Here is a 16,363-nt window from a genome sequence, read left to right as displayed (position 1 = left end):
AATCAGCCTTTGGTTGTCTTGGTCCTCAAAATGAAATGCCCTGTGGGACCCCAGACTGTTATGATATAGTAGTGCTAACAGATATCTAATATCTAGAACTACCATATTAGTCAATAGACAGAGGTCAAATTACTGTGGAAAATTACCAAGTAAAAGAGGAAAAAATTGAATGAGACTGAAATGAAATCTCCTCATCTGGAGAAAATTCATTCTATTGGCAGCAAAAAGTTATGAGTATCAAGTAGACCAAAACCAACCATTTTCTCTTCTTACTTGAAACTAGTTCCTGTCACTAAATACCATTTCTTCCTATTGCAATTCTCCTCAGTGCAGTACTCTCAATTCTATTCACTATTAGATCCTTGTCCCTACCAAGTCCATATTAAACTGAGTATTTGATCATAGTGTTTGACTTTAATGTTGTATTAAAAAGGAGGGTAAATTGTGTGAAAGCAGTGACTTATGTGACTTTTCATGGGGAGGGTGGAGATTGGGGTTTTCTATCTGTCCAATGCTGGAAGTACATACACCAACCATTCACAGGTCTGGTTCCATAATTAATCAACACAAGAACATTGACCCACTGTGTTTCTGATCTGGACTAACTCTCATCTCCTTAGGCAGTTCTGGTAGCCTCTTATTTACAGGGTCCTATCATATTGGTAAAAGACTTAGGGCAGACACCTAACTGGCTTAGTTCACTGTGGTTCAGAATTCCTAAGCTCAAGTGACCCATCAACCTCAGCCTTCCCAATAGCAAAGATTACAGGTATGAGTCACTGTCCCTGGCCTCCTTGTGGCTTCATATCCTATTCAGTAACTAACACTGATGTACATAGAAATTGTACTGCCCCAAGCATTCAAATGTTGAAGTAACCAGATACCCAATGAAATAATGATTCTTGGTTCTTTTGAACATATTAATAAAAATTATAAAGGCAAGCAGCTTGGAGTGATAAATAAAGAACTGGGGACTTAATAACTCCACCACGTAATAACTACCAACATCACCTCAGAAAAGTCACTTAAGTTCTCAAGACTGGGAAATTTCTCAGTTTCCTCATTTGTGAAATAGCAAGAATATATACCTTCAGGACCTACCTCACCAGGTTACTATGAGGACTGAGTGAAACAATGGGAATAATAAATGACATAATAGCATCTTCATAAAAGTAAAAAGTATAACTTGAGTGCTCCATAAATATTTATTGATGGGTTAATTGCAACTGTCTTTTCCAATATGCTTCAGGCAGTCACCAAGATTCCTTCTCTCCACTCTCCCTGGACAATTCTCAACTCTGCACAAATTTCTCCAGCTCCAGATCTCTCTTTAATGTCTCTCATACTGACTTCCAGTCTCATTGATGCATTCATAGGTTGGCAAAGCTGAAAGTAGACCCTAGAGATTGCTCAACCCCATTCCTGCCACTTTGTAGAGAAGGCAACCAGGACCAGGAATTGTAAAGCATCTTTCTCTGATCTTTAATATCTAATCAGTTTCCAAATCCTGTTGAATCTAATTCTAGTAAAGCTCTCACATTTGTACTCCTATGCCCCCCATACCTGATTCTATTACATAACCAGTCAGTGGCAAACCATAATAATATTTCTCACTCAATTCCCATTGCTCCATTATATATTATATAGGCACTAATTACCACTTTCTTCTTCTATTGAATATCTTCTTTACAGGTCTTCTCCCTTGCACTCTATTCCCTCCCCCCCTCAAATCTACTCTTTATTCTACTATCCACAAAAATACATACATACATACATACATACATATATAAATACATAAATAAATAAACCCAGAGAGAGCACCTATGGAGTAATTGCCTCTTCCAATGCAAATAACTACTTTTTCTGTACCTAAATCTTAGAAAGTTGTCTGGGGCACTAATATGAGTGAGAGGCTGCCCAAATCATAGCAACTGGCAGTGCTACTCCTCAGTGGTGACACTCTCCTTGGTTCCATCAATTTATGAAGAGCCTAGCCATGCTTTATCTCAATTTCACCTCTCTTTCTCTCTTACTCCACTTTTTTCTTTATCTCCCTCTTCCCTTCTCCCCTTCAGATGGGAGCACAGAAAATTGTGTTGTCTTCCCTCATTATAATGTAAACCTCTTGAAGGTAAAAACTATTTTCCTATTTGTCTTCTTTTGTGCAGAACTGGGTTCAGGGTATAGCACATGATAAATGCTCAAAGATTTCTTAGACTCAGTAAGTTTCAGTCTCTATATATCTATTTTACTCCCCATTTTTCTTTCTTACTCTTTCTCTTTGAATCCATCTTTCTCTCTTAGTTGCTTTATGTCAAAATCATATGTGGAATTTTTTTCCCCTTACACCACTTATTTTGTAATATGCATCATCCTCATGGCATCCAACCAGAAAGAGAATAACACTGATAAAATCTAGTGAGGGGCACAGCATATGGAATGATTTTTTTAAAAAGCTATTTACAAGTGAAAGTTATTAAATAAAAAGAACTGTTTTATACACCATTTTAGGGATTTTTTTTTGCAAGGCAATGGGGTTAAAGTGACTTGCCCAAGGCCACACCAATAGGTAATTATTAAGTGTCTAAGGTCAGATTTGAACTCAGATACTCCTGACTCCAGGGCCAGTGCTCTATCCACTGCACCACCTAGCTTCCCCTAAATACCTACTCTTAAAGCAGGTGGTAAGAAAGTACTCATAAGAAAGTACTCATAAGATTAAAAACCCAATCAATGAAAAAAGAAATGAAAATATGAAAAAATAAAAAAAGACTGAAAGCCCAGAAATTGAGTTGATCTTTAATGCTAAATAAAAACTAGCTGCCCAATTAAGAAGCAATCTTATTTTGAGTAGTGTCTATTAGTTTGACATGCTATAATTTAAGGGTCCCTATGATGTCCCTTCTTTCTACTCTCTATGTTCATTCATTCATTCATTCAACAGTGATTTTATTCCATACCTCCTGAGAATATAACCCTGCATTAGGAACAGGGAAGCATGAAAAAAACTCAGGTTACTTTGTTCCCTCTTAAACCTTCTCCATTTCTGTTAGGAGTAGGATTACCATTTGTCCAGTCTCCTATGTCTGAAAAACATAGGAATTATCCTTGACTTTTCCCTTTCTCTCATCCCTTAAACTCAAATAGTTGTCCAAAACTGTTGACTTTTGCCTATATAATATCTTTCATATCTGACCCCCTACACACAATTCCCATTGCTGCTATTATATATTATATAGACACTAGCTACCATCTCCCTCTTATATTGAATATCTTTTTTGCAGGTCTTCTCCCTTACACTCTATTCCCCCCTCCAACCTATTCTTCATTCTACTAATCTCAAAATATTTCAAAAATATACAGTTCTGATTATGTCATTCTTCTGTTCAACAGTTACTAGGGGATTCTTGCTCTCTATCAAATAAGACTGAGACTCTTTTGACAGACATCCATTGCTCTTCATTTGGGTAATCACTCTGTTCACAGCACTGTACTTGGCATTACAAGACATAGGTCGTTTTCCCTAAGTAACTTATAATTCTTTAAAGGCACCTAGAGTATAACTTACTCTTAGAAAGATTTCAGCAATTCCTTCCATGACTTAACTCCCCACCTTCACCTTCATTTTTAGTCTAAACCACCTGCTTGCCATCCTTATGGATGCTTGTGAGGAAAAGCCAAATAGAAATGTACTCTCCAGTTTAATGGGAAAATAACTTAAGACCTAAGAACATGTATTATAGATATATTTTTAAAATTCCTCCAGTTAACTGATTATCCTCATCCACATTGGACTACTTATACAAAAATCTCCTGAATAGATGCCCATCGATGGGAGAAATAACTGAACAAGTTGTGGTATATGAATGTAATGAAATACTATTGTTCTATAAGAAATGAAAAATCTGGAAAGATATACATGAGTTGATGCTGAATGAAGTGAGCAGAACCAGGGGAATATTGTACACAGCAATGTTGTGTGATGATCTACTATGTTGGATTTAACTTTTCTCAGCAATATGATGATCCAAGACAATTCCAAAAATTGAATGGAATTGTATGGAAAATTTTATCCACATCCAGAGAAACAACTATGGAATCTGAATGCAGACTAAAGAATACTATTTTCACTTTTTTTGTTTTTGTTTTTCTTATTTCTTGTGTTTTTTCCTTTTTCTTCTGACTCTTCTTTCACAACATGACTGATCTTGTGCTGTGGAAGTATGCTTAACATTGCTGTATGTGTATGACCCATATCAGATTTATTGCTGTCTCAATTGGGGAGGGAGAAGGACAGGAAAGAGAAAATTTTGAACTCAAAATCTTACAAAAATGAATATTGATTGAGTATATCAGGCAAAGAATAATTTATAGTATGTTTAGAAATATTTTGAGGAGAGATATTTGTTTTAATCAATAATGCCTGAATCGTTATTTTAATAAGAGCAAAGGGCTAAGACTGTGAATCATTTGCTGGAAACTCTTTGTACTAAGATCATTGTCAAATGTATATGTTACAAGCCCAAGTTAATCTAGCAATTTTCAGTGAATTCACTTGTGTGGTGAAACAATTATGGAAGCTTATTTTTTTAGAGTGGAGTATGTATATCAACATGACAGTGAGTAAGGCAAAATGGTGTAATAAGCTCCAGAATTTCATTGTCTGGTGATGAAAATATGAGTTCTGGTATGAATGAAATATTATGTTAAGAAATTCCTTTACCTGAAAAGATCTCAACAAGTCATCTGAATTGGAGAGAATTTTTTGGAATAGACACTGAAGTTGCAGAAGGATATTGGATGTCTCCAGGGGGGAAAAAGACTGGAGCAGTTCATCTTCTCCATCTTGTGTCTACATGTACAGGTTGTGTGACCAAGAGGATCTGCCCCTTTGATAGCTGTAATTTTCCCCTTGATCCTGCAAGTGTGTCACCCCCCATTTATGCTCCTTCCTTGGAGATAAACCTTATACTGCCACCTGCCCATTGCCAAGAAGGAGAGTTGGGACTATCAAACTCCATTTATACTCCCAAACAGACTCATAAGGGTACAGGCAGTGATAGAGGTCATCAACAACCAAGAGATGAAAATTTTGATAGAAAATAATGAGCTTTGTGATTTAAGGAAGAAATCAATAAAAAGTATTGGAAACAAATTTTTATTTTTAAAAATGGGGTATTGTGAAGAATATAGAGTGAGTGACTTCCAGAGAATATAAGAGGAGATTTAGTTTAAAAATATACATTAGAAAGACTGGGGTCTGCCTATGGCTATTGAATAAAAAAGATACCAGCCTATGTGTAGGTTTGTGAGAGTAAGACAAAAAAGGGATTTAAAGGAATTGACCCCACCAGTCACTGAACTGGAAGAGGTTTTCCAACACATCATGAAGATACCAGACCTGAGATTAGATCAAGGTCTGCCTCCCACTGGTCCTGGGTTGACCTAGGGTCTCTGACCTCTCTGCATGTGTGCTTGCTTAATGAGGTCCATACAATTCCTATATACGCCCCTTGTGATGATTGAGGGCCATTGTATCGTTTGAGGGCACATAATTTGATTGAGGGTCATTTTAGCCCTAACAATTCAGACCCATGACTGACTCAGAGAAGAAAATCTTTCAAATTGCATATAAGACTTCTAAACATTGTCACAATTCAGGGCATTTTCCTACTGGGGAGATAGCCCTTTTCTGCAGAAAAGTTAATTAATAAAAGCTATTCAATAAAAAAAATGAGTGTTGAAACTAGCTTTATATGTAATTTTTAAAATACTATTGAGAGCAAGAAAAAAATTCACCTAAACATTTTTAAACTTTCTGTCGCCAGGGCTTAGCATAGTGGTTTACATGTAGTAGATGCTTAATAATTATTTGTTGAATGAATGAATTGATTAAAAGTTTAGATAACACACTGGTTTCTGCTCTTGTAGAGCTCAATTTAGCAGGGAGGGGTGATGATATGACACACTTACTAAAAACTACAATACAAAATAAAACATAATTGCCTAGGAGACCCAAGAAAAATGTAGTTCTGTGAGATTCAAAGGAGAAAAGATTGTTACTGACTAGGTAAAGGAAGGTTTCTAGATGGAAGTAGTTCTTGAGTTTGGCTTTAAGGAAAATTATGAGAATGCGACAGAAAAATGAGTAGGAGAAGTCATTTCAGTCAGAGTGGACAACATGTAAAAAATCACAAAGCTGAAAAGGCAGGGTGCTTTTTAGAAAGCTAGGTTAGCTAAAGGACAGAATACATGAGTAGAAGTATAAAATGAGCTTGAAAAGACAGTAGCACCAAAATCTGGCAGGTCACAAATGCCAGGCCAATGAGTTTGGGTGGTAATAATAATAATTTATAAGAAGCAATATGAAACAAGACTGAAAAGATACAGTGGCCTCAAACTCTTGAGGATTGCAAATGCCAGGTCAAAGTATTTGGGTAATAACAATAATAAAAATAACACTATAGTTGGCAGTTATATTACCTCATTTTATCCACAATTCTGGAAGATAGATGTTATTACTATCCCCATTTTACAAATGAGAAAATTGAACGGCAGGATCACATAGCTAGTAGTTAGACATATCCACTGAAAAGTTTTGAGCAGAGGAATGCCATTATCACTGTTTGCAGGAATTCTCCAGCTTATCTATCCTATTATTTATTTTATCTTCCAGCTAAAATGTAAATTCTCTGATAACAGGTACTGTTTGACTTCTTTCTTGTATTTGCAGTATTTAGTGCAATGCTGGGTCCATGGTCAAAACTTAATGAATTATTTTTCATTCCATTCTATTAGTAGTGAAGACATAGAGGTAGAAAGGCCCTTTCAAGAGTTACAATAGGCTGAAATGTTGGTAATAAAAACTTGCATTATGGTGGTGGTAGTGATAAAAGAAAGGAGGAGGGCATATGGAAGACAGATTTCAGAAAAATAATAAGACAATAACTGATTAGATTGAAAAGTGAAAGTGATTGAAGAATCAAGGTTAATTCCAAGGATTCAGAAATCAGTAGAGATATTGACAAATTTTTGACATCAGGAGGGAAAATACATTATCATTTTGGAGGACATATAGAGTTCAAGGTGTTAAGAGACCATGCAGGTAAAGATGTCCTATAGGCATTCAGAATTCCAGGGAAGAACAGAACTCTTTGGAGCTGGATTTGCAAGTTACCTTCAGATATGCCATGGGAGTGGATGAGTAGTAATAGATTGGGATGTGGAGGAGATAGAGGCACAGTAATAGCTATTTAAGCAAAAGGTCTGCCTTGAATGGTAGAGTTTGATTTCATTTGAGATCTTCAAGAAAAGGCTAGATGATCAGTCTTCTCAGGTATATTATAGCAGAGATTCTTAAGGATCATGAATTCAGGTCTGCTAGGGACTTGAACAAACAGAGGGAAACTCCCTTATTTTACAGATGAAGAAACTGAGGTCTAAGGTAGTCACATAATTTGTTCAATTAAACAAAACTAAAAGTGAACAAGTTAGGATTTGAGCCCAGTTCCAATGACTCAGAATCTGGCACTTTTTCCATGGTACCATGCCATTTCTTTCTTTCCTTGGAGGCTGGTTAACTGAGATGTCCTTTGTGGTTTCTTCCAACTCTAAAGTTCTATAACTATAATCTCACCAGGAGACAGGAAAAGGGAATGGTAGTAATATAGGGTAGTTCAGGTTTTTAAGAAATTAGAGAACATACAAGTCAAATCAATTCAATGACTTTTATTAAGCACTTACAGTATTGGTGATTGAGAATAGGAAAATAAAAGTGAAACCATCCCTTCCCTCAAGAAATTAAAATCAGATAAGGGGACTATTTTTAAATTTAATTTTTTTCTAATTGCATGTAAAGCTATTTTTAACATTCATTTTTTTGTAAGAATTTGAGTTCCACATTTTTCTACTTCTCTCCTTTCCTTCTCCACTCCCTATGACAATGAATAATCTGGTATAAATTATATGTACAAGCATGTTTAACATATTTCCATTTTAGTCATGTTGTAAAAGAAGAAGCAGAACAAAAGGAGAAAAACAGAAGAAAGAAAACCACAAAACATTTTAAAAAGTGAGCATAGTATATTTTGGTCTATATTCAGATTCCATAATTCATTCTTTCTCTGGATGTGGATGGTATTTTCCAACACAAGTCTTTTAGAATTGTCTTTGCTCATTGAACTGCAGAGTCAATCAGAGCTGATCATCAAACAATGTTCCTGCTAATGTATACAATGTTTTCCTGCTTCTGCTCATTTTACTCAGTGTCAGTTGTGGTAAAATTTTCCAGGTTTTTCTAAAATCCACTTGCTCATGATTTCTTACAGAGCAATATTATTTCATCATATTCATATATGACAATTTGTTCAATGATTCTCCAGTTGATGGACATTCTGAGGGAAAAATTTGCTAATGAATGTAGTGACAGATGGTTGGAAGGAAGATGGTTCGAATTTTAAAGGCATTAAAGTGTGGCACAAAGCAACTTAAGATCTTAGAGAACAGTAGTGATTTGTGCATGAGAAAAATGACTGTGGGTTGAATAGAGAGCCTTGGAGGTGAAGAGCTACAAATGCCTTGGGTTTTCTTTGAGTACTTACTAGTGGCCTAAAACACACACACACACACACACACACACACACACACACACACACACACACACACACCCAGCAAGCATTGGTGATAACTGTAAGATCGGATTCTGTCTAGCCTAGCGCATCTAAATTGCCATCACAGTTAAACTTCCCTCAGTTTTCATTCCCAAAGGAGGATGCCTTGAGAGATTCTAGCAAGGGTAACATAGCAATGAGATTGCAAAAGGAAAGAATATATAAAGAGAAGCTGAGGAAAAGACTTTATCCTCTACAAAAGGTGATGGTTAAGGCAAAGAGAGAAGCAGAGAGCCAGGACAGTCCAGTGTCTTAGAAGCAAAGGAAAGACAGAACAAATAGTAGAAGATGATCATCAGTGTCAGATACTACAGAAAGGTTGAGGAGAATGGAAAATGGAAAATAAAAAACCACTGAGTTTGGCAATAAGTAACCTTTAATTTTGGAAGAATTGTAGGAATATAAATTAGAATGAAAGGAATTTGAGGAGAGAATGGATAACATTGATTATAGGCTAGTTTTTAATGTTATATTTCTATGAAGGTGAATTGATATATGACAGTTGCAAGATGCTATAAAAGATTCAAGGAAAGGAATTATTTTTAGCACTGTATATGACCAAGTATATGACCCAAGTATATTTATGAGCTGATGAGGAGTCATTTGACAAATGATAGTTGTATGAGAGAACAAAGATGTATGAGAGAGAGGGGAGCTTTCTGATAATAGAAAGAGCAAGGGATTGGTTTAGTGAAAGGTAGGATGATATAACTCTTTCCATTGAGAAACAATTGAATTTGGAGTCAGAATTTTAAGTTGACAACTATTCTCCTTGTGAATTTGAATGTCATATTTCCTCTCTGGAATTCAAGTTTTAGGAAGAATTAATGACCCAATAAAAATTTTTTTAAAAGAAAATTAAGGGTGTTATTGAAAGCAAGGAAAATTTTGTAATGAGTTAGAGAGACTTTTGTTTGTATTTCTGCCAATGACAACACCAATGTTTAAACAAAGACAGGTTGGTCTCTCCAATGTAGATGACTTTGCAAATTTTAAAGTATTACACAAATGCTAACTAGCTGTTATGAGTAAGGATTGGTAACTCCCTTTCCCAGAGGGACTCTAGCCCCTATTTGTTCCCCTGACCTCAATAATATGGAGGTCTATAGGCTGAACTAGAGAGGAGAAAGATTTAAGTCAAAGAGACCAAAGTCCATTGAAAGGGTCTAACTGAGAGGCATAAGTGAGAACTGTGGTTGTGTGACTGGAGAGAAGGGGACATGCAGCATAAATATTTTGGAAATAGAAATGACAAGATAGAGTGTATTTAGAATGCAACAGAGTATCTCCTGAAATTTGTCACACATAATGGCTATTCCTCACTCCTCACTCAAGGGGAGGAGGAATGGGAAGGGGTGGAGGACAGGTACTATTGCCAAAAGGAATCTAAAAGACATTGCTAGGGATTATGAACTTCTTGGCAAGAAACTAAAGACATTAGGGATGCAGGTGATGCTTTCTTTACTACTGATGAGAAAAAGCACATTTGAGAAGTAAATAGATGTTTAAGATGTCTGAAATTGGTTTGGATTTCTGGACCATGGTTAAAAAAATAGATGAATGAAGGGCTCCTGAAAGGGGATAGGATTTATCTAATGAGGGCTAGTCAGTATGAATTTGCCTAATATTTTGTGAACCAATAGTAAGTTTTTGAATTGAAAATGGAAAATGAGGGAGAAAACTGATGATAACCTTGAACAGGACATACATTCTGTTGCAGGGAGAATAAATGATTTGAACTGGAGGAACCAGAATGATGAAGGTATTTTGGAGAAGTGAATGGGGTAGAAGGAAGACAGGAATAGAATTGTTCTATCTAAAAAAAAATAGATTTTTCCAGGAATTAGAAAAGATTTCATGCATTCCATGGATCTAAAGCGAAGGTGAAATATGAATGTTGGTGTTATGGCGTTATTTGTATTCCTATTGATAGTGACTCTTGTGGGGACTCTCCTTCTTAGTAGCTTTTGCTGATTCATCTCTGCTTTATACTTTCATCTACAACCTAAATTCTCCCCACAGTGGCCTATTCTTAAGGCCCCTGGGCAAATGTTCAAATGCCCCTTAGGAACTTCCTTGCCTAATGTTCATGTAAATAAGTTCACAATGACAACCGACTACTGGAATGAACAAAACCCAGCATAAACTACTCCTGGGAAAGCTTTATCGGGCATAAGTTTACATGCCTTGGCTCACTTAGCAATTGAAATATTTTAATTACAATCTGAGACAATGTGCAAAAGGTGCGATTGATGGGGGGTAGGGAAAAATAACAATTGTAGCATTCTAATGACTAATTTTGCTTGAGAGAGGGAGCATGACTAGGATTGAAAGGCGCTATGCCTCCAGTTGTTTTCCTAGTGTTCCTACTTAAAAAGTAAAAAAATCCTTGACTGAAAATTCAGCAGTGGCTCAAGTTCTCTAAGTCCAGAAGCAAGAGTCACAGTGGACTAGAGGTCTAGTGCTTTAGAGGTAAAGGTGAGCAATAGTCATTCAAAGAAGGAAGCTTTCTTAAGATTCTTACCAGCAGATGTAGGCAATGGTAGCAAAGCCTAATATAGTGAGCCCCTTTTTCTTGGATGGATATCGATGAGGATTGAGAATGGCCTCTATCAGGGAAAAAGGCAACACAGCAGTGTGCTAAAGAAGAAAAAGAAAGGATTAGAATAAGAGCTGAAGAAACATGACGATATGTATTGAACTGAATTTCATATCTTATTTCTGCCATTCAATCTATGCTTCATTTGCCTATTTGACTTGTCTTCAAAAAACATCCCATTTGATCATATAACTTTCCTCCTGAAACACCTACAATGGCTCTCTATTAAAGGATCAATTCATGTTCAACTACCTTGCTCTTGAAGCTCTTCAGAATCCACCCCCACAATATCTCCTAAATCTTCCTTCCCATTATGACCCAGACAGCTTCATTCCATCAAGGTTTGTCTTCTCTTTGGCTTTTGGGGGTTTCATGTACATCCCTACCTCCATTCATTTACCTATATTCTTTCCTCTGATACTATTCCTCCATCATCCAGCTATTGACAAATTCCAAGGAACAAGCAAGAATTCCATTTTTTCCATTACTTCTTCTCTGAGCATTCCATCCCACTCCAATTTCTTTCTTCTGCAGCACTTAAAATCTGTATCCCACAGTTAAATCACTGAAGTGTTCTATAATCATTTCGTGTTTACATCCTGTCTCCTCAACCAGATCAAACTCTTAAATAGGGACCACGTCTTAGAATAATACAAAATTCTATCCTCACAACAACCCTGTAAAGTGGGGAGGACAAGTATTATTGTACCCATTTTAAAGATGAGAAAAAAAGAGACTCAGAGAACTCTCTTGCCAGAGGTTGACACAATTTAGAAATGTCAGAGTAGTGGTTCAAACCCAGATCTTCAATTCCTAGTCTCTTGCCCTTTCCATTACATCATCTTGGTTCTATATGACCATTAGGTTGTTTAGGAGACACAACACATTCCGTGGATATCAAACCTGAAAAGGACCTCCAACTCCATTTAGTTTAATTGCCTTATTTTATATATGAGGAAACTGTAGCCCAGAGAAAAGTATTTGCCCATGTCACTCACGTAGTAAATAGTAACACCAGTATTTGAACTCAAATGTTCTCTTCACTGTACTACACTATTTCTGAATTGGACTGAGGAAAAGTCTTGTAATTATACTCTGTTTTATAGGTATTATTATTCCCATTTTACAAATGGGGAAACTGAAGTCAAGATAAAGTGGTTTGTGTAAAGTGAAAGCTAGATAAGAATTCAGGTTGAATTTGAACCCAGATCTTTCTCTTTCAAATAAAATCAACTCTCTTTAATCCAGGGACCTCTGAAATCAAGACATTGTTCCTACCCTTCATCTCCACTCTCCACCTTAGCTACCTGTAAACCCATGGAGTTCCTCACACTGTCAGAAAGCCAAAAGAAGTCCAGTTCTATTAAGAGCTATTAACTCTCCCATTATCCTCGTCATTGATCTAACAGGTTTTATGAACCCTGCCTGCAGTTAACAGCTTCCGTTTTGTACATTAATGGTCATTGGCAATGGTATTCCTGTGGAATCATGTAGTACATTCGCATTAGAAGTAAATGAGTCTGTCGTGATTAATGTTTTAACAACAAATACCACAGGCATGCATGACTGGTCACCTATTATAAAACCCTGCCCTTCACTGGTGACATTCAATTGGTTTTCCAAATGAATTCCTCTTAATGGCTTCTGGGAAGTTCACTTCAGTGATGTCATTAGTGCTGGACCATATACTGTGGCTTAATACTAGTTGAAAGGGCTTTAAAAGCATCTCATTTTCTGCTTGGGGGAGAGGGAGGAAGGAAAGGCAAAGAGGAAGCTTGCACTCTGTTAGCTTTTTTAAATATCGAGCTGCTGTGAATAGCCAACCATGACGCAGTAAACCTCTCAGTAACCTGAGTGTAATGGTATTTCTGTCCACAGCAACAGAAATCAGCATAGCCGGTATCATGAAGCATATGTTTTTCTTTTAAATGGAAGAAAAGAAGAAAGAAAATAAAGTAAAATTTGCTCCCTGCTCAAAAAAAAAATCTAATCATTAGACTGAGATTGACACAAATTAGTATGCTGCCAAAAATCAGTGAAAACAGTGACTCATGCTGTATTTCAATTAACAGTTTCTCAGTTTCCCTCATAAACAGGGAAGCTGACAAAAATTAATTATCTCTGAGGGGGTAAAATATTTCATTCCAAAGTAAACAAAACATCACTGGCTGAAACAATAGTGTGTAAAAGTGGGAGGGGATGAAGGAGAGAGATCTATTCATCTTTCCTTGTCACTAACATTATTTGTGTGATGAGATGAGTTTGAGATTTCTCTCTCCAGAGTCACCAGTAATGGAAAACAGGAGCTTTTCCCACCTTTATCCTGACAATTTTATTTTAAGAACTATCTTCTTCCCCTTCTACTGTACCCAGTTCCATCTGGGATTCTTGTGGGGGAGGGGTGAAAGAACTATAGATGCCATCTCCTTTATTCAGGATGGGTATGCCAGGAATCTTGGTGAGCCATTTAGCTGTACAACAGTCTTGTAAAGAAAGAACCAAATATACTGGGTCACAAAGAATTGTTACCAGTCTCCCCATGGCAAGTTATTCTCATAGGAAAATGATGGGAGGGCAAATATATTATGGCTAGTATAAGCAATATCTTTGTTAAAGATGATTTACTAAATGTGGGTAGGTAGAGAAGGTTAGTATTTGCAAAATGATTTGCTTGAATTGCCAGTTTTACAAAGGGCAAGGTTTCATCGCTATTTAAACCCACGCAACTCCCATGGGGTCACCTCCTTCTATATCTTACAAGGACTCAGTCAGCAAGGTGGATTCAGTCAAGGGCACTCTCTTGAATCCCAAAATCTCACCAATATTTATTCAATAAATTAAGCGTCTACTATGTGCTGAGCACTGTGAATAGACCTGAGAGACAAAGTTTAAATAAAAAGAAATAGTCCCTATATGTATGAAACATACTGTCTAGAAAAAGGATATGACATGTACAAGTAATAATACAATAAATTCTCATTCTTTAAAGAAAGAGATTACTCAATTTTTCCCTACCAAAAAATATAAAAGGCCTAGACATTTTAAAAATCAGATATCAATATTTCTGAAAGTGTTTTATGTTCTTTCCTATATAACCACTCCCTAGGGTAGAATGTTCCCTATATTGAATGGAATTGACTTCTACCCATCAGGATCAACAGGTAAATATCTTTATTCTTTGGATACTGTTTCTAGTGAAATGCCTTCCTTCCCAAATTCAAACATCATTTTGGTATTATGAATAATTTCTGATGGTGGCTAGACAGCTCTTTCCTTGTACATATGAGAGGTTTATTTATTAATGATGCTAAGGGAGGTATTTTTTTAATTAAAGCATAATCATACAAATATATCTTTAAATGTCTGTGCTCATCTAGGCAGGATTTTTTTAAACCTCAAAACAATTGTTGTTCTGCTATCTGTTGTTATTAAATTATATCTGAATCTTTGTGACCCTATAGACTGTACTGTCCATGGAATTTTTTTTTTGGCAAAGATACTGAAGTGATTTTCTATTTCTATCCATAGTGAACTAAGAGAAACAGAGGTAAAGTGACTTGCCCAGGGTCACACAACTAATAAGTATCTGACTCCAGGCTTGGAACTCTATCCACTGAAACAGTTAAAGTAGACTAACAGGATTTTTAAATATATTATATTTGTTCAGTTTTGTTTTTTCAAGTATCAGACATTGAAATAATCACTTTAGAGTTAGACAGAGAGATAAAGCATGACTTCAAGTAGAATAAAATAGCAGTGGAACCCCTTATGCCTAAGTCTTCAATTAGTCTGTAGTCTCATCGATTTAGATGTTCTCTCCAGTGATACTGGGTTGCCATCCGTGCCTGCCTGCTGTTCCTGCATGTTTCATATTTTCCTATGAGTGTACCCAAATCCTAGGGATTGTCTTTGCTCTCTCCTGGAACTGTGAGGGTACTACTGCAACACTCCAGATGTTTTTCCTCATCTTTGCCACATGACCAGTCCATTTTCCCCCAATGATATTTCCATGATAATATCCATTCCTCCTGTTCTTTGAAGTTTCTAAGTTTGTTCTTTGTTACACTCATGAACCCAGCCTCTCCATTGCCTGTAACATAGTTGTCACAATAAATACTTGTTAGTGAATTGCTGACTTCTTTGTTCATAGAAAAAACTTTAACTTTGGGTTAGGTATTAGAATTTCTCTGACACAATGGTGAAAAATCTTTGATAAACATGTTTCCTCATTTGATTCCTTGCCTGATGTTTAGTATCAGAAGGTTGTCAAACAAAGATCTTTGTTGTTATATCGTTCAAAACATTCAAATGACTTTGATGTATGCATGAGAGGCATCTTATTGGAAGAGAGTCTTTAAAGCACCATTTTGCTCTAGAAAATCAATTTTTTAAGAGTCAAGAGATGGGGCGTCTAGCTGGCACAATAGAGAGAGCACCAGCCCCGGAGTCAGGAGTACCTGAGTTCAAATCTGACCTCAGACACTTAAAAATTACTTAGCTGTGTGGCCTTGGGCAAGCCACTTAACCCCATTTGCCTTCAAAAACCTAAAAAAAAAGATTCAAGAGATAACAGTAAGAGTTTGTATTCTGGACGTCTTTCAGTCAGTTGTGTGATGGTGAAAATAAACTCTAATATAGAATATTATTTGAGAAAGTCCAACTAATAACATCTTTGAAGATGTGATGCCCTTAATGCATGTGACTCTTATAAAAGTTTATTAGTCTATGAATTGTTAGATATTGATGTTCTCTCCTTTTTCTGTATCTATAAGGTTCAGGATTTTTTCCAAGTCATTGGTATATTCCTTTCCTTTAGACATTTTGAGAATAAATCTTTCCATGTTCTCATAATTATCACCTTTAAAATAGATTTTTTTTCTATGTATGTGTTCAAATTTGGTTGCTTTATTCAACTTTGTTCTCAGTAATATTTCTATCTCCTACAGGAGCAAATCCAGTACTATAATATTAGAGTCATATGACACATAAAAGTTGTTGCAGATCTTTTCCATTTTTCTTTTGTCTGCTGTTCTTTTTACATCCTTAAGTATTTTTAGTATAACTACTTAATTGGGACTATGACTACCTTTCTTTT

General features: G+C 36.2%; 1 protein-coding gene across 1 annotated transcript in view; it reads right to left on the bottom strand.

Moving 5' to 3' along the window:
* Positions 1-16,363, bottom strand: part of ADTRP (androgen dependent TFPI regulating protein) — a 132,141-nt gene that overhangs the window by 52,688 nt on the left and 63,090 nt on the right. The window contains exon 4 of the mRNA XM_074207960.1: positions 11,194-11,309. Coding sequence (XP_074064061.1) covers positions 11,194-11,309 — 116 coding nt within the window. The remainder of the gene's footprint in view (positions 1-11,193; positions 11,310-16,363) is intronic.

This window comes from Macrotis lagotis, chromosome X, assembly GCF_037893015.1.
Source record: "Macrotis lagotis isolate mMagLag1 chromosome X, bilby.v1.9.chrom.fasta, whole genome shotgun sequence".
NCBI lineage: Eukaryota > Metazoa > Chordata > Mammalia > Peramelemorphia > Peramelidae > Macrotis > Macrotis lagotis.
Note: the sequence above shows the minus strand (reverse complement) of the source record. Positions and strands in the feature narration are given on the sequence as shown.